The 24,033-nt window shown below is 34.9% G+C and overlaps 1 protein-coding gene across 1 annotated transcript; it reads left to right on the forward strand.

The window, feature by feature from the left end:
* Window positions 1-4,097: 4,097 nt before the first annotated feature.
* Window positions 4,098-23,654, forward strand: LOC127843811 (uncharacterized). Its single transcript, XM_052373636.1, has 11 exons — window positions 4,098-4,187; window positions 10,421-10,628; window positions 14,148-14,241; window positions 14,823-14,902; window positions 15,259-15,381; window positions 16,047-16,154; window positions 16,320-16,420; window positions 16,654-16,994; window positions 17,334-17,447; window positions 17,865-17,954; window positions 18,517-23,654. Exons 2-11 carry the CDS (start codon window positions 10,433-10,435, stop codon window positions 18,911-18,913), a joined length of 1,644 nt encoding a protein of 547 aa, XP_052229596.1. The 5' UTR covers window positions 4,098-4,187; window positions 10,421-10,432; the 3' UTR covers window positions 18,914-23,654.
* The last annotated feature ends 379 nt before the right edge of the window (window positions 23,655-24,033 follow it).

Genomic DNA, 24,033 nt, shown 5'->3' on the forward strand with positions numbered 1-24,033 from the left:
CTATTGTAAGTGGGGTTACCCCACATCCGAATATGGCTAATGCGGATCTATGTGGAAATGACATATTAAATTTACAGTATTTTTCTACAATATATTTATTTTGAAAGTTCTATGGGTACTAATCTTATTTCTACCTTGTCCATGTAGACTATTTACTCTATTAAGGCTAGTATTCCATATACTGAGATGTTAATCCATAAAAGCTGAGGATATATCTTCTAACATTCTATTTCAAGAGAATGGTAAATGAGTACATTGGTTTAAATGATATTTATTCATATATTCACAGACAACATATGGGATATTTTGCATCTGTGGTTGCCTTCATCAAGAGCCCAGTCAAATATGTTCTTATTTGTTCTTCTATTGCTATATGTAAAACAACGACACCAGTGATTATACCTATTTACTTTTCCATTGTTCGGTTAAATAGGTTTACATCCCATATCACATTGAAAAGCTACATTTGGTGTATATTTGTCGGTTTCGAGGAAAAATCTCATTGCGCGGTTATGGATTGCATTAACACATGAGTATAATTTAGTTCCTCAAATGCATGGAGGCTCCATATGATATAATTGGTACAACATAGGAGTAATACAATATTGTACAAGATAAGTATTGATGCAAAGCATCAAAGGGCGTCGGGAATTTCAGTGTAAAAGGCACTCAATGAAGTTACATTTAACGATTTTCTTTCTACTGTAAATATTAATATATTGGCCGATTATTTAAAAAAAAATAGAAAAAGATACTGGTTTAACCATTATCTATGATTTTGTGTTATAACCCCCAAATTACCATTATCTATGATGTTGTGTTATAACCCCCAAATAACCATTATATATGATTTTGTGTTGTAACACCCAAATATTTCATAGTTCATTTTATTTTTACATTGGTTTCCTTTTTTTACTGGCATCCGTGTGCAGTTTTCATAAATGCAACAGAACTGTGTAGATTTTAAAAAATCTGCTTCATCTTGCAAGCGTAATTTCATATTTTTCTCAACTTCAAGGGGAGATGATTCTGAACTTATTCTTACGTTGCTCATTTACGATAGGTATTGAGTACTCATTGATATGAAAACACTGTAAAAGTTTTAATGTTTAAGACCCCTTCACCCTCTCACACATATATTTCATGTGCACAATAAAAACAAAAAATGGTTACAATAAAACAGCATATTTATTTAAACTAAAATGTCTACATCAAAACAAAAAGTTAACATAGAACACAAATAAAATATTTTGATTCTACTGGGGCTCGAACCTTGGGCCTCTCACATGTGAATCGAGCGTGTAACCACTACACTATGGAACCGCTTGAAAAAATCACCTTCTAACAAAGATATTAATAAGTGACTGTAGTGTAACGGTTATCAATGAAGCAATAAACCGTGTAATCGCTGTCGTCTTGTAAAATTGAAGAAAATACGCGTTAACCAAAACTCGAACAGCAAAAGTCTGCGCTATTGTTAGAAAAACCACAAAATAAATATATTTTGATTATGTTTTGTTTTTATACAAAACCAGAAAGTTTCACCTGTTTTGGTATTAGCCCAGTCCCTGTGATCTTTTATTATTGCCCAGTCCCTGTGATCAGTTATTAATTAAAAGAATTAGCTTTGCATTGTTGGCAATAAATGTTGTAGTAAATGTAATAGGCACAAATGCAATACTTATTTACACTTATTTACACAAAAAAACACCACTATGCAAGATATTCTGACAACAAAATATATACATTGATCGTAAAATAACTTCTCCTCCCATAAGCGAAAAAAACGTATCACATACGAGTCGCCATTCTATACATAGATGGTGACGTCACTACGTTATTGTCAGTAAGACCGGTGTGTACACAATGTACGAGTCGCCGCACTTCAGTGCGACGCCAATAAAGGTTACAATACACTAAATGATCGCTTCATGTAGGGCTGTACTCTCTAAAAAAATATCATAGTTGACAGGAAGGCATGTTTTACACTTTTTACCATTATTCAGGTGTTATCTTGCGGAGATAATGGTAGGGCATGAATAGGTGTTCACTACTGAATCCCTGAAATATGATACACTTGAAGACTATAGTAAACCATTGCACTAGAAAAGGTTACATTCCACTAAGAAACGGCCGAAAAAAAAAGTTGCAAAAACAGTCGATTTTGATTTGTGTCAAGTTCTTTCTTGCATTGTACATGACATATCTTTTTTATTGCATAAATCGATTCCGCTTAGAATAGCCTTTAAGAAAAGGTATGGTTATGGGGGTCTCTATGTGCAAAATGTTGCATTTATTTTCGCTCAAAGTTGTCGCTTTTACATTGAATTATATAGGGAAACCATTTGGTGTATTATGACCTAAACGCAAAACCAGGCCTAGTCACAAAGAAGCTGTATTTACAGAAAATCATCATTTTTTTAGTGAGATATGATGCGTTTTGGCAAATTTCACGGAATAATGCGTTTGTTTCACGAATTTAAGGAGCATCGTGAGTTTTATAAGAAAAAAATACGTTTTCAGAGGAAAATAAGAAAAAAAATGTACAAAAACTCGTCTTGAGCATCTCAAATCGCAACAATTTGTGCTGAAAGAGCTCATGAACACGTTTTAATAGTTGTTTACTTCTTTTTCTACATAGCTTGTAACAATATTCCAGTATTTTGACCGATTGTAATTATTTAGGGTAATCGTTTTACGCCTGAACGCCCGTTATAAATCAAAGCTCCGAACGCGAAAGCCTCATGGCTTATCAGGCGTTATAATAAAATGCATTTTCAAGCATTTCTACGTGAAAGATCGGTCTGAAAATTGGCACGCACATAGAAAATAGGTTTATAAGTATCGAGAAGTGCTTATTTTTCGCGATGTTAACAGTAAACGTTGTCTTATAGGTTACAATACACTAAATGATCGCTTCATGTAGGGCTGTACTCTCTAAAAAAATATCATAGTTGACAGGAAGGCATGTTTTACACTTTTTACCATTATTCAGGTGTTATCTTGCGGAGATAATGGTAGGGCATGAATAGGTGTTCACTACTGAATCCCTGAAATATGATACACTTGAAGACAATAGTAAACCATTGCACTAGAAAAGGTTACATTCCACTAAGAAACGGCCGGAAAACAAAGTTGCAAAAACAGTCGATTTTGATTTGTGTCAAGTTCTTTCTTGCATTGTACATGACATATCTTTTTTATTGCATAAATCGATTTCGCTTAGAATGGCCTTTAAGAAAAGGTATGGTTATGGGGGTCTCTATGTGCAAAATGTTGCATTTATTTTCGCTCAAAGTTGTCGCTTTTACATTGAATTATATAGGGAAACCATTTGGTGTATTATGACCATTAATATCATACGGCAAACCATCACTGTTTTTGAACTTTGTAATAAGAAGTCCCAAGGCTCAACCAGCACTTTGCGAGACATATTTTGCTGTTGCATTATAATCTAGGTATTCTGTTAACATAATATCACAGTGGATATACTTGTCCGAGTACTGCAAAGAGTATTAAAGCTACCACAAGTAAATAAAAATTATGATCGTTGGATATTCTTAGACATGAAGTGTAAAACATTATTTTTATCTGAATTAACACTCAAATCATTGACGCTACATCAGTTTGTACAGTTCATTCAACCTGAGTTGCTAATCATTTTCATTTTCAGCAATACTCACAATATCATCTGCATAAAGAATGATGCATACTTTTCCATTACCAATAGTTATACCCTAAATAAGCTCTTAACTCGTACAACCATATCATAAATATACAAAATAAAATCGTGGACAAAAAACAGCCCTGGCGTACGCCAGAATTTACATTGAAACACTCACTGAGCTAACCATTTACTCTAACACAAGATGTAACATTGTAGTACAATAAACCTGACACGCTGGCTTATTTATTCCAAAGAAGAGTTCTATTAGCTGAATCGAATGCCTTAATTCAGTGTATAAAAGCGCAAAATGTAGACAACTTATTCTTTATACGAGTATCAATAATACTTGTCAAGCTACAATTTACATACGAGCTTAATTAGCTTCGTGTAGCCTCTCCAATTGTACCGTACCGTACAATGTAAGGTGTGATCTTGATCAAGTTGTTGACAAGGAAGCCAAACTTGTTTTAGCAGATCTAAAAGTTGTTTTTCGCAAACTCACACATGTGTGAACGATACTGTGAGTGAAATTCTAAATAAGTCTTAGCATTCTACAATTCTTTCTAAACAATAGCTGATATAGTTTAGTTAGCTAAGATCGTTTTACTGATTTTCAGATAATTTAGTAATCGCAACATCGGACATATATTGAGGTGGCATAAATTTCGGATAAATATTTTCAAGCTATCTTTCGATTAGGGTATGTTGTATTGGAATATGGTATTTTATTTTCAAATTTAAGGAGATTTATCTATTCAATGTTTCATGTTTGCCAATGCTGTTTTGAGCAGATAACTGCTTTGCACGTTTGTATGGTTTAACTTCATATTTCTGGTTTCCTGTGCTTGTATTATTATTTAAGTTGTTTCCTTAACCGCTCGACTCAAGGTAATTGGAGGATAAATAAATGATGATAAATAAATAACACAATGCAAGTTTTATGTTGAAAATGTGTTTGTTGAATAACTAATTTGTATCAGCGTTTTTCCCCTTAAATTAACATGATCTAACTTACTTTAATTTAGTGAATAGTCATTCTTATAAATTATTCTTTTAGCCAGGTTTTTTTTATCTGATTTTGGGGAAGGGCCTGGCCTTTTTAAGGGAAAAAACACGCGAAACACCATTTTGGGGGGAAAAATAGGAAAGTCTTAAATAATCAATTTAACATATTTTACTTTTTTAAAACAAATTCAAGGCAACATACATTTTAATCATGCAATTCTTCTATGTTCTACGCTGGATCAGGTTATCTTGTATGATTAAAGGTTTACAAAAAAAATGTTTGTTTTTTTAAATAGATATCATTGTTTTTGGGAAAAATCTCTGTAAGACAGGAAAATGTTGTCTAGGGGAAAGGGATTTTTTTTCACCATTTTGGGAATGAGACCAGGTCCTTTGGATTTTGAAATATCACATCCTTTTGACAGAAATTGGAAAAGTAATGGTGTTGATTTCATGCTTATTAATACTTTAAAATTGATAATAAAAGTCATTTCAATAATATATTTTTTAAGGTTCAACTTATAAAAAATAATTTGGAAACTTTCAGTCAATACTTTTTGTAGTGTTGTGTGTAAATGAATAGTTGAATGTAACCTGTGGTGTTTTGTACGACTAGGAGTTTTGGTAATGAACGCTTTCTGAGTAGCATGGTCTTGTTGTTTTTAAACCCGTAATTGGCCATTTATAACGTGCTTGTACGAGCTACAACACTAAACTGGCGACGAGGATGGCCAACCTTCCTCCATTTCCTTCGTTCAACATCCATGACAGCGGCGACACGTCAAATTCTTCGTCAAATTCAGCCGGCGTACGGTGGCGTAAGTGGACGGAAAAATTAGACAATTTAATCTGTGCACTGGACATTGATATTGACAAGCGCAAAAAGGCTCTCCTTCTGCATTACTGTGGCGAAGAGTGTTTCGACATATATGACTCGTTCACTGATGAACAAAAAGGGGTAGGTTCTACTAAAACTGTACAGAATGAAAACGGTGATAACATAGAAACCCCTGACGAATATGGAAAATTGTGTTCCTCATTCAAAAACTATTTCACTCCGAAACAGAATCTTACCTACGAAATCTATAAGTTTAGGCAGTCGAAACAAGAATCTGGTGAGTCGATCGACACCTTTTACACAAGGCTAAGAACCCTTGCAGCGACATGTGAATTTCACAACAAGGACACTGAGATCCTTAACCAAGTTATACAAGGATGCACGTCTACACGCATCAGACGTCGAGCTCTGCGAGATAACTTTACTCTTGACAGACTTATTGAAGAGGCTCGCGCATTGGAGGTTTCCGAGGTTAGAGCGTCTGACATGGAGGGACGGCAAGCAGCTAACGCTAACGCTATCCACACTATCCCTGGTGGTTCGCGTGGTCGTGGTGTATCTTCGCGTGGTCGTGGTGTGTCTTCGCGTGGTCGTGGTGTGTCTTCGCGTGGTCGTGGTGTGTCTTCGAGTGGTCGTAGTGTATCTTCACGAGGTCGTGGTTCCTACAACAACCCATCCCAGGCATCAAGAACTGGCACTGACTGTCGTAACTGTGGTGGCAAACATGTAGACCGGAAGTGTCCGGCATTTGGGAAGAAGTGTCATCATTGTGGCAAATTAAATCATTTTCAAACAGTTTGCAGATCAAGATTACAACATGTGAACTATACAGAAGCCAGTACTTCAGAAGCTACACAAAATAGTTCTAGTGATGAATCTGTATTTAACCTTTGTTGTACAAATTCTAGCATACCCTCTGTTTGTGTTAATATTTTTAACAGTGATGTTAAATTTTTGATTGATACTGGTTCTAGTGTAAATATAATGAATGAAAATATTTACAATAACATGAGCAGCAAACCTTCTCTTCAACAGCCTGTACCATTGATTTTTGCATACGGTGCATCTCAACCTTTAGATGTTAAGGGTTATTTTAGAACAACCATCAATTATAAGGGTAAAACAGTTACTGCTGACATGTATGTTGTAGGTAACACTGACTCTGGGCAGTCCAGCTGTCTCCTTGGGGCCAAAACTGCTCAAGCTCTGGATATTGTTCAGTTTGCATTTTCTTCGTTTGCAGCTTCAAGTTCTATTCCAGATCAGTACCCTTCTCTGTTTGATGGCAAGATGGGCAAGATAGAGGGCATCTCTGTGAAACTGCACATTGATCATGATGTTCCCCCAGTGACACAGCGTCATAGGCAAATTCCATTCCATGTACGCAAAGATGTTGAGGCTGAACTCAAGCGTCTTGAAGACCTTGATGTTATTGAGCCTATTTCAGGTCCCACACCCTGGGTAAGCCCCGTTGTAGTTGTCCCCAAAAAGTCAAAAGGTGTTCGTGTTTGCATTGACATGCGTGAGGCTAACAAGGCTATCTCTAGGGAGAAACACCCTATGCCAACTGTGGAAGAACTTATGTCAGATTTGAATAGTTCTACAGTATTCAGCAAACTTGATCTGTCCAACGCATATCACCAACTTGAACTTGATGAGTCCAGCAGGTACATCACTACTTTTGTCACTCATGTTGGTTTACGGCGCTACAAACGTCTATTGTTTGGTGTGAATGCTGCATCTGAAATTTTCCAGAAGACGGTTGCAGACCTCCTTGCTGACATCCCTGGTGCAAAGAACTTGGCAGACGACATCATTATTCATGGTAAATCTCAGTCAGATCATGATCGAGCACTTAGCCTTACATTGGAGCGACTGAACAGATGTGGTGCCAAACTCAACAGAGATAAATGTATCTTTTCTGTAAACAAAATCTCTTTCTTTGGCCATGTTTTCAGCGATACAGGTGTTTCGGCTGATCCAGAAAAAATTAAGGCTATTGTAGGTCACTCAGCTCCTCAAAACCCAGCTGAAGTAAGATCTTTCCTTGGCATGACGCAGTATGTTTCTCGATACATACCTCACTATGCAACCATGACTGAGCCACTCAGACGTCTCACTAGGCAAGATGTTCCTTGGGATTGGTCAAGTGATGCCCAAAATGCTTTTGATAGTTTGCGATCTGCTCTGTCTAGTACTAAGGTGATGGCTTACTTTGACCAGAACAAGTCAACTGAGGTTCTTGTTGATGCATCCCCTGTTGGAGTCGGAGCGATTCTCACTCAGGAAGGTAGAGTTATATGTTACGGAAGCCGTGCACTCACAGACGTGGAACAGCGATATTCACAAACAGATCGTGAGATGTTAGCTGTTGTTTATGGTGTTGAGCACTTCCATCTGTATCTCTTTGCTTCTGAATTCAAGGTGATCACAGATCACAAACCCCTTCTAGGTCTTGTGAACAGTCGTAAACCTGCTTCTGCGCGCATTGAGAGATGGCGTCTTCGGTTGATGCCGTATCAGTTCACACTCGAGTATCGTCCAGGTAAAGATGACCTGAATCCTGCTGACTATATGAGCAGGCACCCACTCACAAAGCCAAAACGTGATAATGCAGCTGAGGCTCATGTTGCTTTCATTGTCCAGAAGGCAGTACCGAAAGCTATGTCCTTACAGGAGATTCAAACCGCAACCAGAGAGGATGCTACACTGCAGAAAGTTATGACAGCCATTCAGTCCGGCAACTGGTCTCACTCCGATTGTACGTCCTTTGTCAGGTTTCGAGATGAGTTTTCGATAGTAGATGGTGTTATTTTGCGTGACCACCGCATTGTTGTTCCCACTTCCTTGCAGCAGCATGTTGTCGAAATTGCTCACCATACCCACCAAGGCATGGTTAAGACAAAGCAACTAGTTAGGGAGAAGGTGTGGTTCCCCGGCATTGATAAGATGGTTGAGGATGCGGTTAGATCTTGTATCCCATGTCAGGCTTCATATCCCGGTCCAAACAAACGAGAACCTATCTGTCCTACAAAGCTTCCTTCTAAGCCATGGGAAGAAGTTGCTGTTGACTTTGCAGGTCCTTTCCCATCTGGCCAATACTTGCTTGTTGTAATGGATGAACACAGCCGGTTCCCAGAAGTTGAGATTGTTTATTCGACAGCTGCCAGAGTTGTTGTACCTAGATTGAAGTCTATCTTTGCTCGACAAGGATTTCCCTCTGTCCTGAAGTCAGACAATGGTCCTCCATTTCAGGGACAGGAATTTGCAGAGTTTGCTTCTACCTGTGGGTTCAAACACCGAAGAATTACTCCTCTTTGGCCTGAGGCCAACGGAACTGTAGAAAGGTTTATGGCCACACTTAACAAGTTTGTTAGGGCTGCAGTTGCTGCGAACCGTGATTGGAGAGATGAATTTCATGATTTTCTCATGCACTATAGAGCAACTCCCCATGCATCCACTCAGATATCCCCCTTTGAAGCCCTTGTTGGGAGAAAGATGAGTATGGGACTACCTGAAATCTCAAAGCCTGTCTATCCTGTTTCTGTCTCTACTCGTTTGGCGATAAATGATGCAAACAGTAAGCAAAAGATGAAACAGTATGCAGACAGCAGACGTCACACAAGTCCGTGTACATTGATAGCAGGTGACCAGGTGCTGGTCAAACAGCGTAAGGTTGACAAACTTACACCTCCATATAACCCTGACCCTTACACAGTCAAAGAGAGACGTGGAAGCATGGTTATCGCTGATAGGAATGGTCATACCATTACTCGCAATTCCTCACATTTCAGACCTGTTAATGCTAGTATTCCTGATCCTGATCCTGATCCTGAGGGTGAACCTGAAAGCATTGTTGAATGTCCAGTCCCTCAGTTACCTGACCTTGGTTCGAGTCAATCTGATTTGTCTCCTACAATGACTCCTGTTCCCTTGCGCAGAAATCCACCTAGAGCAGCGGGAATGCCTAAGAGACTCTGTGATTTTGAACTGACATAGGTTAGCAGTGTCTGTTTTATTTAAGATCATGGTATTTGAAAAATCATTGGAAGTTTTGATATAAGTTTAATTTTTGTTTAAATTGTTAACATTGTTAAATGATTGTTTTATCAATGTAAAATAATAATCATTTTACGACATGATCATTTATAGGCAATGACAAGCTATTAAACTTAAGACATTAGGATTAAGTTAATAACATTATATTGTTGTATAATAATTAAACAAAGTATCAAAAGGATTTCCCATTAAGCATATGGCTGCTAATGTTTATTGTCTAGTCAAGTAATCTTTGATTATATGCCTGAACCATGAGTGTATGTTGAATGTGAATTGTTTATTATTACCATTATGACTTACCTCCCACATAAATACTTATGCTTTGAACAATTGTGTGAAACTTTAGATTTCCTTGATATGTTTAAGTAAAGAAACTTTTATCAGAGTTATTATGAGAGTGGAGATTTGATTAATCTATAAGGACTGTGAAGTTTTGTGTTTTATTTACATGGACATTGAAACAAATTACTTTGATTACTTATTCTTTTAAAATGTTGCTCAGTAATTTGTTTAATTTAACTTTATGCAGTTTTTCTTTAAAGGTGGGGAGGAATGTAGTGTTGTGTGTAAATGAATAGTTGAATGTAACCTGTGGTGTTTTGTACGACTAGGAGTTTTGGTAATGAACGCTTTCTGAGTAGCATGGTCTTGTTGTTTTTAAACCCGTAATTGGCCATTTATAACGTGCTTGTACGAGCTACAACACTAAACTTTTTATGTCCCATTTGGGAAAAATATATACTTTTCTCCATTGGTATTGGGTACTGCACAGGACCCAAATTTGAACCCAAAAAACTGAATATTAAATCTGCCAGCATTTAAAGAATAAATATTTTTTTATTTTCCTGAAGTATTTGGTACAAATGGATGATTCAACTAAGGATGGGAGTGATTCGGACTGGGACAGTACCTTGGACTTCACGTCTCCCCGGCAAGTTGGTATTGGACAGTTGCGACCACAGTTTGAGGGTGAGATTGAGGAGGAATCTGCCTTGTCTGGAGAAAGCGACATTGAAGAAGAGCAAGATATGCCTAATGACAAGAATGTTATAAGAAATGGTAGGACAACACATTTTGTTTTAAATATGAGACTATTATTGAGAATGGATATATTTTTATTGTAAGGCATTTTTGGTCTTAAAATAACAGGCCTTTTCATGGCGAATCAATAAGTCTATAAAACAGACCCATTCCAAAATCAAAATTGTAAAAAAAATCTCAATTTAACATGATTTTCCTAATGTAAAAAAACACCTGATTATCATATCTCAATTTTATTTAAATTACTGGTACATCTTATTAACTATATAACTCAAATATTGTTTGTTTGCAAAACAACAATTTGCATTTACGTTTTAATAGATTTTTTGTTTAATACACTTAAGAGCAGATTCAAATAGGATATTCAACTTGGAAATTATGGTATTTCTTTCTTCATTAAAAAAAAGTACTGCACCCATAATAGTGCTGCAACAATATTCCAAAAACCGTATTGCAATATATTGTAAGTTCAAAAACCCGTATTGCAATATATCACAATATATTGCTAACTAGTACCAAAATTATAACTTGCCAATTACCCAATAATCCTGTATATTCCATTTTTAAAGCAAATTTTGGTAAATATTTACTATACCGGTAAATGTGCTCAAGAATAACAAGAAACACAAACATTCGCAACTTTTCTTAAATATTAAATACATTTTGGCATTTGTTACAATTTAAAGATGTGATGAACTAACGTCCAACCGGGGCGTTTTTTTCCACTGAAAGCGCGTAATTCACCTGACAAGATGTTCCCGTTTTTATACAACACAAAATACACCCATACTTTCCATGCGCCGTTCTACATGTCTGTATAATTTTCGCGCGCTTTTTATTGAGACAAAGAATAAAGCACTTTTTATTTGACGCTATACTTTTTTTTGTCGCATTAGCATTAAAATTTTGAAGCGTATTTCCAAAATTTGGATTACAAATTTAATAATGCTCAATTCAGAATTGAACGAACCATTTACAGCTGTGCGCAATTAATTCAACGATAATCTGTTCAAAAGCATCGAACGAATGCTCCGATGTAACAACGCTACTCCGTATAATACACTTTTCAGAATGCTATTTTTACGAAAAAAATCATTTACACTGCTTTGTTTTGTTTACCTCGTTATCATTTTTAGATGGCTTTTCTGGACGAAATGTGAATGAATTTTTGTAAAATTTTCGTACCGGTATGATGAAAATAGTATCACAATACAATATGCGGATTGCGTATTGCGATTTATACACCGATATATCGGTATATAATATTGTTGCAGCACTACCCATGACATACCTCCAAGATGCTGACTTTGTGCCCACACCTGTAAATTGATTTGTGCATGACAAATGTAACAAAAGCTAGTACCAGATTTGTTTTTGTCAATTCATTTTAAAAACAGTAGAATATTTTCATATTATGGCTCAGTTGGTGGAGCGCTGGACTTAAATTCAAGGGTCACATGTTTGATTGCCAGGCGTATTTATGTTGAGCAGTTATCTTTTACCTGCATAAGTATGTTTTATAAGTTCTGGTTAACCAGCTATTTTAGGAAAAGTGTGAGTTGGTTTACTGACCAAAATTATATGCCTGAAATAGTGTTAAAAATAATATAAAGAACATATAAAACAAGCAGACAAATGGATACTTTCATATGTTTGTACCATTTAAAATACTTGTTTATCTGTATAAGAAAGTTTTACTAATTGAGGTTGAAGATTTTGTCTTTGGAATATGTTTGATATGTTTTATATAATGATATTGTTTAAACTTGTTTAAATGTAGTAAGTAATTCAAATTTATAGTTTTAAAGTTCCTTTAACAGTCTGCGATACAAAAGTCAAAACAAATCATATAGTAAATAACTATTGTCGAAATTAGGATCTTAGTGAGAAAAAGATTGCCAATCAAGTTTTAAAAAATATTCAGAAAGATGACAAATATTTATACCCCCACAAACGAAGTTTAGGGGGGTTTATAGGAGTGAAGTTGTCAGTCAATCTATCAGTCTGTCTGTCGGTCCGTATTAAGTGTCAGCTCTCTAATTCAAGTAGTTTTCATCCAATCTTCACCAAACTTGGTCAGAAGTTGTATCTAAATGATGTCTAGGCCAAGTTCGAACATGGGCCTTGCTGGATCAAAAACTAGGTCACGGGGTCACTTAGTGCGTTTTAAACATTCAGCATGTTGTCCGCTCTCTAATTCAAGTAGTTTTTATCTGATCTTCACCAAACTTGGTCAGATGTTGTATCTAGATGATGTCTAGGCCAAGTTCGAACATGGGCCTTGCCGGGTCAAAAACTAGGTCACGGGGTCACTTGGTGCGTTTTAAACATTCAGCATGTTGTCCGCTCTCTAATTCAAGTAGTTTTCATCCCATCTTCACCAAACTTGGTCAGAAGTTGTATCTAGATGATCTTAAGGCCAAGTTCGAACATGGGCCTTGCCGGGTCAAAAACAAGGTCACAGGGTCACTTAGTGAGGTTTTTTAAGATACAGCATGGTGTCCTCTCTCTTATTCAAGTAGTTTTCATCCGATCTTCACCAAACTTGGTAAGAAGTTTTATCTAGATGATCTGAAGGCCAAGTTCGAACATGGGCCATGCCAGATTAAAAACTAGGTCACAGGGTCACTTAGTACGTTTTACACATTGAGCATGGTGTCCGCTCTCTATTTCAAGTAGTTTAAATCTGATCTTCACCACACTTGGTCAGAAGTTGTAACTAGATGATGTGTAGGTCAAGTTCAAACATGGGCCATGCCGGGTCAAAAACTAGGTCACGGGGTCACTTAGTGTGTTTTAAACCTTGCCATGTTGTCCGCTCTCTAATTCAAGTAGTTTTTATCCAATCTTCACCAAAATTGGTCAGAAGTTGTATCTTAATAATGTCTAGGGCAAGTTTGAATATGGGTCATGCCGGGTCAAAACAAGGTCATGGGGTCACTTAGTGCGTTTTAAACATCACAATGTTGTCCGCTCTCTAATTCAAGTAGTTTTCATCCAATTTTCACCAAACTTGGTCAGAAGTTGTATCAAGATGATGTCTAGGTCAAGTTTGAATATGGGTCATGCGGGGTCAAAAACTAGGTCACGGGGTCACTTAGTGCGTTTTAAACCTCACCATGTTGTCCGCTCTCTAATTCAAGTAGTTTTCATCCAATCCTCACCAAACTTGGTCACAAGTTTTATCTAAATGATCTCTAGAACAAGTTTGAACATGGGCCATTCCGGGCCGAAAACTTGGTCACGGGGTCACTTAGTACGTTTTTTAACATTCAGCATGGTGTCCGCTCTCTAATTCAAGTAGTTTACATCCGATCTTCACCAAACTTAGTCAGAAGTTTTATGGAGATGATCTTAAGGCCAAGTTAGAACATGGGCCTTTCTGGGTCAAAAACTAGGTCACTGCGTCACTTAGTGCGTTTAAAAAATTGAGCATGGTGTCCGCTGTTTTTTGTTAAGAAAACATGCAAAATATTATGTGTCAATGCGGCATGTGGGGGTATTCGTCACCTCTGTGACAAAGCTCTCGTTTTTCAGTTCTAAACCCTGTTGAAGACAGACCAAGAGCTGTAACCCCAACACAGAAAGAAAATAATATCATCCTGGCTCAAAAACAGCAGAATTTGAAAAAGTAAGAGAGACATTTTCTTGTTCAAGTATATTTTCTATTGACTGTCATTATGAACTTTGACTCATAAGTTACTAGAAATGAGATGGTTGACTCATAAGTTACAAATACCAAATTAAAAATAAGAAGAAAAAGTATCATAATCTTAAAGAGACTCCTAAATTTGAGCCTATGAAAATGTTGATGGCTTTTCATATTAGGAAAGCAAAAGAAAAAGATTATCTGAGTTACTTCTACCACTGACAACCTACTTGTTCTTTTATGACATTGCATTTAAAGAAAGCACTGTTTTGCACTGAAGTTGAAATAAAATGTAGAATTGATATTACTTAACATGTCACCTTCATCGGTCAGATTTAGCCGCATGAAAAGTCATGTATATTGTAAGCTGACATGAACAATATTTGTGTATGGGGTATAGATTTAAAAGCAGACACATAATCAGTGTATACTATTGCCTGCGTGTTAGATAAATACACATACAGGTATTTTATAATTCATCCATTCAGATAAATTAAATTCCATCAGTCTTATATACATGAAATAAGCGTTTAATACTATATTTATATTTATCATCATGAAAGGAAAGAACAGCCTGCTAATATTGCAAGTCAGCAACCAAAAACTGAAGAGGATTCACCTCCGCATAATTTCAGAGATCCTGGTATGTTAAGTTGTCATTGGCTGCTTTGAATGTTCTTTTTCATTTATTGTTTTCATGTTATTGAAGAAAGACATTCAGCAAAATATTTTTTTTTGTTGTAGATGTTTCTGAAATAGTTAACTATTACTGACTTTTAATTTTCCACAATTGAAGATTGTGAAAATTATAAATACAAATTGTTTAAGTTCTTTTAGTACTTAAAATATAAATATCTTATTAATACCAGTATGTTATATTTTTTCAATGAAGTAGTATTCTAAGTGTTGACAGTTTTTATTGTGTCACTGAAGTGCTGTAAATATGAATATGCATGTGTATTTATACTGAATGCTGGAACAGTGTTTTACTACTTAAAGGGCAGACCTCTCCTCTTGCGGCTCAACTTAGCCCCCCAGGTAAAGACAGAAAGGGAGCATCCTATGACCCCACCCCAAGCCCCGCCCCCAGGGGAATACCAGTGAATCAGGGAAGCATTAAAAGTATGTTTCTATGCTAGTGTTGTCATTTTTTACTTCGTTTTTTGTTTATGTCTTGCTTAGGGACAACTGTCTTTTATTATCCCCCGCCATAGACGGAGGGATATTGTTTTGGCGTTGTCCGTCCTTCTGTCTGTCCGTCCGGCACTTTTGTGTCCGGAGCCATATCTTGGAAGTGCTTTGGCGGATTTCATTGAAACTTTGTATGAGTATATATATATGGATTAGAGGATAATGCACGCCAAATAGCATTGTACACCATCTGCTTATAACAGAGTTATGGCCCTTTGTATTTTGAAAAAAATGTTTTTTTTGTGTCAGGAGCTATATCTTGGAAGTGCTTTGACGGATTTCATTGCAACTTGGTATGAGTATATAAATGGATAAGAGGATGATGTTGGCGTTGTCCATCTGTCCAAAAATATTTGTATCCAGAGGTATTTTGGTGGGGGATATCAATTTGACGAATTTGCTTGTTTTTTCAGTGTTTAGGTCATATCTGTTTAAATAAATTTGAGATATCTTCCAAAGCAAAACACTGATGAGAAGATAATCATTCACAGAGTGATATCATATGAATTCTTACTTTTAAACAACCCAGTAAGGTTTTCTGATAAAAAGGGGTAATCAGTTTGAAGATTAAGACAGTTTTATTTTATCTTTTTTAGGTATAGGCTCATGGGATGACTCTGATCCGGATGAGAGAACACTAAAGGAGATACGCTCAAACTACCAGCAAGAGAAGCAAAGAGAGGAAAGATTAAAGGCAAAAGAAGGTAACAAAACAGTTACATAGTTACATAATCTGTCTTTACATTTCCTGCTATACCTAGAGAACCCTTTGACCTACCATGATGATTTGATGATTACTTGGGAGGACAGACGTGCTTCCATAATTGGTGTCATTTTGAATCATTTTACAAAATGTATTTCATTTTAAGATAATTCTATTTATGATGAGCCTGACACGGCTCGATCAGAAGGAACCTGGAAAAGTTGGAAATTTGGCAAGAAAAGCAAAGGAAAAAATGGCAAGCAAAAAGTATGTATTCACAAGTTTATTCAAATTATAGTGAATGCAATTAAGAAAAACATTTAAAAACAATTAATTGCTTGACCCTGACTTTGATGGTCACTATTGTATTCAGTATCTAAAAATATTTGTTAATTGTAAAACATTGTTAGCACTTATTAAGAATTATATTGTTTTTATAGATTTGATTTTGAAATAGTTTAACAGTGTCCTATGTAATGCTGATATTAATCGCTTTGAAGGGATCAGCGCAGAATACACCAAGAGGTCAACCACCACCAGAGAGTGCAAGGTCACAAAGATTGCAAGTTCAAGGTCAGCCAGAAAGAATAATTCAAACAGAAAAGCCACAGCAAGCAGAAAGGTCACCACAGGTAGCAACAAGGTTACAGCCAGCAGAAAGTTCACAAATATACGCAAAAGCACAGCCCGTAGAAAGGTCAAGACAAGTAGTTCAAGGTGATGGTTCAAGACTCCAGGTTCAGTCAAGCCCTAATGTTCAGTATGAGCCAACATTGAACCCAGTGCTCTCGTCACGGCAAGAGGTTATGTCACCCTCTATGATAGAAGTGTATGATCATAAGTAAGTTTTGTAAAAGCAAGCAGCATGTTTACCGAGTCTTTGTTTTATGCAGTAAGAACAGAAGAATAAAATAAACACATTTAAACAAAACAATAGTTAGAGAACATTTCTCTAAACAGTATTGATGAACTTTGCATTTTAATTTATGAACATGAAATCTATATTTCTCCCAAAAGTTTACTCATTAAACACATCAGTTTTTGATGAATTTAGATGTGAGCTATCCATTTTTGTATGCACTCGAGTTGCAAATTATGTGCTTAAATTTTGTCATTTGAACATTCATACTGCATCAACTAGTGCCACTTAACTAAGCAGTTTGCATATAAAATTCTTCAGGTATATCAATCAGCCTAGTGTGCCAGAGTTTAGCAGCCTAGATATGCCTTCAGACACAGTGCCTCAGTTTGTGGACCCTGAAAGGTTGTTTGTGCAAGACAAAGAGACGGGCAGGTACAGATCATTGGCATATTTCATGAAGCAACAGAGAAGTTTGAATATCAAGATATTTTCTGTGTTTGGCAGTGCTTAATATTAACAGTATATTCTACTATGTATTTACAATTATTGTGAAACTAAAAATTAATGTTTCAAGTATATTTTTAAAAATAAACTGAAGCCATTAGTAGACTTTGCGTCATTTACTTAGTTAACTCTTAACAATTTAATGTTAAATAACCATACTGAATGGTTGATAAAAAGGATGGTTGATATTTATAATACAAGATGATGATGATGATGATGATGATGATGATGATGATGATGATGATGATGATGATGATGATGGATGATGGATGATGGATGATGATGGATGATGATGATAATGATGATGATGATGATGATGATGATGATGATAGCAATGTCTTTCAGACAAATCTACTATTTTGGACACGGCAACATGAGATATTATGAAGTGAACACAGAAGAAGATGAGGCTAAACTGCCACAAATTGCTGACAGGTAAAGTAACATAAATAAGCTATTTAGAACATTGCGAGTACAGTATATCTTAAAATAATTGATCTGACAGTGATATTTTTTGCATGGTAAATATGAAAAGCAAACAGTTAATGGTTGATATAACCTAAGAAACAACACACACATTTTTATTAGTTTGAAAATGGTATATTTGATTGGTTGAATGTTCCAACAGAAATGAACACATTATGATATAAATGAAAAGTGACTACTAAAACCTTATTTCTTGCAATCATTCAAGAAGTGCATTTATGTGAATGAGTTTTTGAATTATGTATATGGTGTAATTGTTATTTCAAATAAGTGTTTTCAACTTTACTATGTTGTTTTTTTGTAATATGTGTTGCACCTTATGTCTTATATCCATTACATAGGAATGTGTCAGTCGGTTTAAGTATGTTGCAGTCAGTTGTGTCCTGTATCAGTTCCCAGTGTGCCAACACTCCCTTCGCCCATAGGACCTAGCCCCTTGAAAATGTTGCATGTTTATCTTGAGAATGATTTTAATGTGTGTAATGTATATACACCTATTTATATATTTCAGAGTGGATAAGGTCATGCAGAGACTTTGGCAGGAAGTGTTCAGTCTTCTTAGAATTCTGCTCAGCTTCTTCATATGGTTTGCAGTGGAACTCTTCCGTTTTCTGGCCAAACATATCTTCCAACCCTTAATAGTTGGAATATTTGTAACTCTCGGTGATTATGTGGTAAAACCGTTTTTGTCGGCAGTTTTCAACGGGTTTATGCAGCCAACAAGTATCTTCTGCTGGAATGTTTTTACGGGAATGAGGCACATGTTCAATCCCATTGGTGAGATTTTGAGGCGAATTTTTGAGCAAATGGCGATGCTATTCCGCTCTATCCGTTTGTTTGAATTGACTTGGGTCACAGAAAGACCAACTTTGCGGCAAGCAACAGATAGGTTTGTGGAAAATGTTTAGGTAACTTGTTTTTAGTTTGCTATCAAAAGAATTATTAGCAGCTTTCAGTTGCTTTAGTTGTATTTGTTATTAGCCAGTCTGGTGTATTTAATAACTGTATGAGCACATCTATTATTTGGTTATGTTTATTATACTAGATTTATTTGTTAATTGATTTGCTATTAAAAACTGACATTCTAAAAGTTTATTATTTTGTCTAGTTTTCAAATATTATGTCATATGATTGCATTGGTATAAATCTGTTTAGATTTTCCTGCAAATTGAAAGTATACAAATCTTGAAAGCTTATGTAATATAACACTATCAGTGATAATTTGTGTCATATTCATTGTAAAAGACCTTTACTTACAATTGCATATACATAAGCATATTCTTCAGATGTAATCATTTAATTGAATCAGCCCTTGATGATTCTTATTACATCTGTTGGTAGTAATACTCTTTCTTTCCAAGCATTTTGATGTTTTAATAGTTCATGCTACATGTAGTGTAGAGAATGATAGTAATGTCTTAATTTCTTGCTGCTTTCTAATCTGGATTTTTATATTCATTTGTGTACAAATATTGCAATGATATATTTCATTTAATTGTTCATTATACATATTAGTTTTCAGTTAGTTTGTTTATTTACTACTTCAAACATTGTCTCATTTATTATTCATCTATCATAATTATGTTAAATAATCAGTAGCTTAGAAAAACATAAATCAAAAGCCAGGTACATCTATACAATATATAATAAACATATATATACAATATTTAACACACATTTTATTTCAGTTACATTATGGTCACCTAAAAATCTTTATTCACATGATATTTTAAAGTTATGTTAAGCTTTGGCAATATATACTGTTACGTTTTGTATTTGTGTTTAAAAATTTATTAAAATGTGATACAATTTTGTTTAAAAAAATATACATTTGTTTTTAAATTTGTGTATATTTAACTTTAACAAGTTTGTATGTTTTACCCAATGTGGCTTATCGCTCAATATATTCCTGAGGTGAATTGTAATATATATTTTGGGCAAATAGCATTAAAGAAAGCATCACATATGTCAATGTTTTAATTTGTTATCTTAAACTAGCACACGAATATGAAAGATGATACATATTTAAGTAATAGTTGCATAAATTAAATGCTGTGTGCATGATTTAAAATCCTAATGATCAAGTAATTCAAATGACAACACTGACATGTTAAATTGTAAATGTTACAAAACCAATAAGTGTGTGTAAAAAAATCAGATACAAGTTGGGATTTCCGAAAAGATAACAAAAGATATCTGAGCGGTTCTCTGTGAATATTGGGTTTAACTCATGAGAGTAAATTGTTGTCCCAGAAAAGCCTGTACATTCCTCAAGGGCTTATTAGGGATACGAGTTTTTCAGCTTCTATAGTATTTTTCATTTAAAAAAAGTGTCTTCTAAAGGAAAATTACTTCAGAAAGTATCATCCCTTATTAGCCTGCATAGGCCTATCTTTGAAAATACTTTATGCATCTGCATTTTTGCTGATTTTCTTAGAGACTGGTACATATGAAATTGTATTAAATTCTTATTTTGTTGATATTTTGTCATTCGTCTACTTCTGTTTTGGATTTATGAAATCAGAAAGATTTGTATTAACACTCTTTTAATTGATAAAGAGAAAGAATTCTTACAGATTTTCAAAATAAATGTTCTTTATTAAGCTTTGTTATATCATAAGTTTATTTTTGAGGTTACATTAACGAATTGATGGGAACTGGTAAAATTACAGTTGGTAATGGGAATTTGTAACCCTTAAATTGCTAGAAAGGGTTAATGCATGATTGTTCCATGCTTTCAGAGTTATATAGAAGGTTACATGTTGCTAGCTCTTTGTTGAATCTATTAATATTTTTTTCAAATGTTGTGTCATCCTCTTTATTTCTTGTATGAATGTCAACAAATATTTTCTTTAAACTGTCAGCATTTTCACTACAACACGTGCAGTTGCATGTTGTTCTGTATACATGTAATAATGTACCTTTTAATTGTTATAAACGGTATGTTATATTGTGATATGCATCGTTATGTTTTACTGTTTTGTCACAAACCCATTGTATTAAGGTATTCTTTCTTACCTGGCAATCAAATATTTTGATGCATTTTTTTATAAACAATCCTCAAGGATACTATATATAATTTTTGTTGCGATTTTAATTGGTTTGATTTCCCCTTTAAAAAACATGCATGACCTTTGTTTGTTTTCTGTTTTCATGTTCCTGTTTGTGCAATCATTAAAGCAATCAATTTGCATATTTTTATTTTGTTTCTCATTTTTTATAGGATTGTAAAGACTTTTTATTTGTGAAAGATTGTAAGACATTTAATTGATAGTATAATTATTGTCTGCAATAGGGTCATACAAAGCTGTAATTGTTGCTGTTTTGTCTTTTATACATGTATAATTAAGTACATATTTCTCATTTAAATTTGTTGTGTTCCATTTCTACTTTGATCTTAATTTACAGGGTCTGTTCTCTAAGCTGTTATGGTCTGCTTTGTCTATATGTGCAATTTAATTAGTCCTGTGATGTGTTTTTTCCTGTCTTCGAGTATATGTTTTTAAATTATTACACTTTGCTCATTTTTCATCGAAAGTTTATTATCATTATTTCGCCATGTAAGTTGAGGCATTGTACATGGCTTCGGTGAGTTTTGGCAGAATTATGACCCATTTTATGTTAATTTTTAATGAGATGTGCTGTCCCAAAACTTATTAGTTTGAACTCTTATTTAAAAAAGCTTGGCTTATATGGATTTAGCTGTCACAACTGAATGATCTTAATTTGCTGATAATCTCGAAGAAAGAAATTTTTACTTTGAGCAGTTTGGCTAAATTATTGCCCTTTATATGTCCACTTAAGATTTTATATTTCATAATGTTTATGTCCAAACATGTGTTGTCAAGGCAACAGTGTCTGAGACACATGTCTGCCTTTTAAAGTGGTAATTGCTTTATTAGTTAGTTATTTTGCTGCAAAAAGATTTTAACATAGTTATAATATTTCTGGTTGTAAATATTGTGTAACCGTTTAGAGAATATGATTTTCACATGATTTATTTTGCTTTAATTCTAATGTTTTATTCAACTATTTGTATACATTATACAACTTTACATACACATTTGCTATATGATTCATTGATTTAATTGTTATTTAAATAGTAAAAAGTCTCTACAAGTAACATGTATAACCTACTGATTTCTTAAACAGAATTAGAGGAGTGGGTTTGCAACAGCACAATATTCTTTGATGTATTATCTTAGAACAGCATGAATATGGTTTTCAGTAAATCTGTTTTGTGTCAAAATTACTTGGTTCACGTTCATGGATGTTTGGAAAGCTATGAAGGCAATGCTTGTTATAAACTAAGTGTCAAACTGCATTCCATACTGTACACTGTAATGATGTCAAGCTGCATTCCATACTGTACACTGTAATGCCATACTGTAATGGTGTCATGCTGCATTCCTTACTGTACACTGTAATGCCATACTGTACACTGTAATGATGTCAGACTGCATTCCACACTGTACACTGTAATGCCATACTCAACACTGTAATGATGTCATGCTGCATTCCATACTGTACACTGTAATGTACACTGTAATGATGTCATGCTGCATTCCATAGTGTACACTGTAATGCCATACTGTACACTGTATTGATGTCAAGCTGCATTCCATACTGTACACTGTAATGCCAAACTGTACATTGTAATGATGTCAAGCTGCATTCCATACTGGACACTGTAATGCCAAACTGTACACTGTAGTGATATCAAGCTGCATTCCATACTGGACACTGTAATGCACATGATTTATTATAAAAACAATCATTCTATCAATTAACTCTTGATTTAGTGACCATCAGTGATCAAATTAATGCTCCTGTCTTTGTGTTGTGAAGGTATGTAAGTACCATTTACTTGACCTAAATTTCTCAATACAACCATTAGTTTTTCACCTGAAATCAGCATATGGGTTTGTCCGTTGGTCCGTCTGTAGACACAAACTTGTAGGAAAGGCATTCTCCTACACTTTACCAGACCCAAGGGACCAATTTTTAGTTGGTCACGTAAGCGGCGAACTAAATTTACAGAGCATATTTTTCAAATCAGTATGTGCTTAGAAGCCTTAAGTACGGTAAGAACTGCAACTCACTATGCTAGGAAGGATTACCTCGCCTGTCTGCACTGCAGTCGACAAATGCTTCTACTCTACTTCTGCAGCGAGTGTATAAACCAGCTTGTAAGACGACATTGACCAGTCTAATGTTTATCATTGAAATCTGTACATATTGGCTGCTTTCAGGGAAAACGGGGCTTAATGCATGTCAAATAAGATTAGCCTGTGCACACTGATTAGCCTGTGCAATGAGCACAAGCTAATCAAGGACGACAACAGCGAACAACTTCAGTGCCTTCAGCGCTTTGATTTATGTTAAGAACCTACTACATGTTATTACGTGTACCTACTGTAACAAGTTCAATATATGTTTTATTGCATGCTATATTATATATTTAAGTTTGTTTATTTATTTATTTGTGTACATTGAATAACAAATATGTGCTTAAGAGTAGACATGGTTGTGAATTGAACATAATTTGTACAATGTCATTTATTATTGGAAATGAACAAAAAACTGTTAGAAATGTAACCAAAGTCATTAGTTATATTAAAGATTTTAATAAAATGTATATATATTTTGCTTTTCAGTAGTTTTGTCTTATGGTCCAGTAATTTTGTATCATTTGTTCATCATTTTTAACAGTTGTTTTCTCATTATGAGGATACTGTATTAATATGATTTTATATTCTGTGGTATATTGTTGAATGTTTTCCTATTATTGGTATGTGAAGGCTGACAGTGTTCACAGAACTGAAGTTTACTGATGTTGTTTTTTAAACATTTCACTTTGGAATTATGGACTTGGCCTTGATATAGCTTGGTCTTTTGAGGTTGGTCTTGTTTATATGGTGTTGTGAAATGGGTTTTATAATTGTGATGCTATGATGTTTTCGAAGTATTGTGATGTTCTGATGGATTCCTAGTGTATTTTGTAATCTAGTGGTGTATTAGTATTGTG

This window comes from Dreissena polymorpha, chromosome 1 (genome assembly GCF_020536995.1).
Source record: "Dreissena polymorpha isolate Duluth1 chromosome 1, UMN_Dpol_1.0, whole genome shotgun sequence".
Classification (NCBI taxonomy): Eukaryota; Metazoa; Mollusca; class Bivalvia; order Myida; family Dreissenidae; genus Dreissena; species Dreissena polymorpha.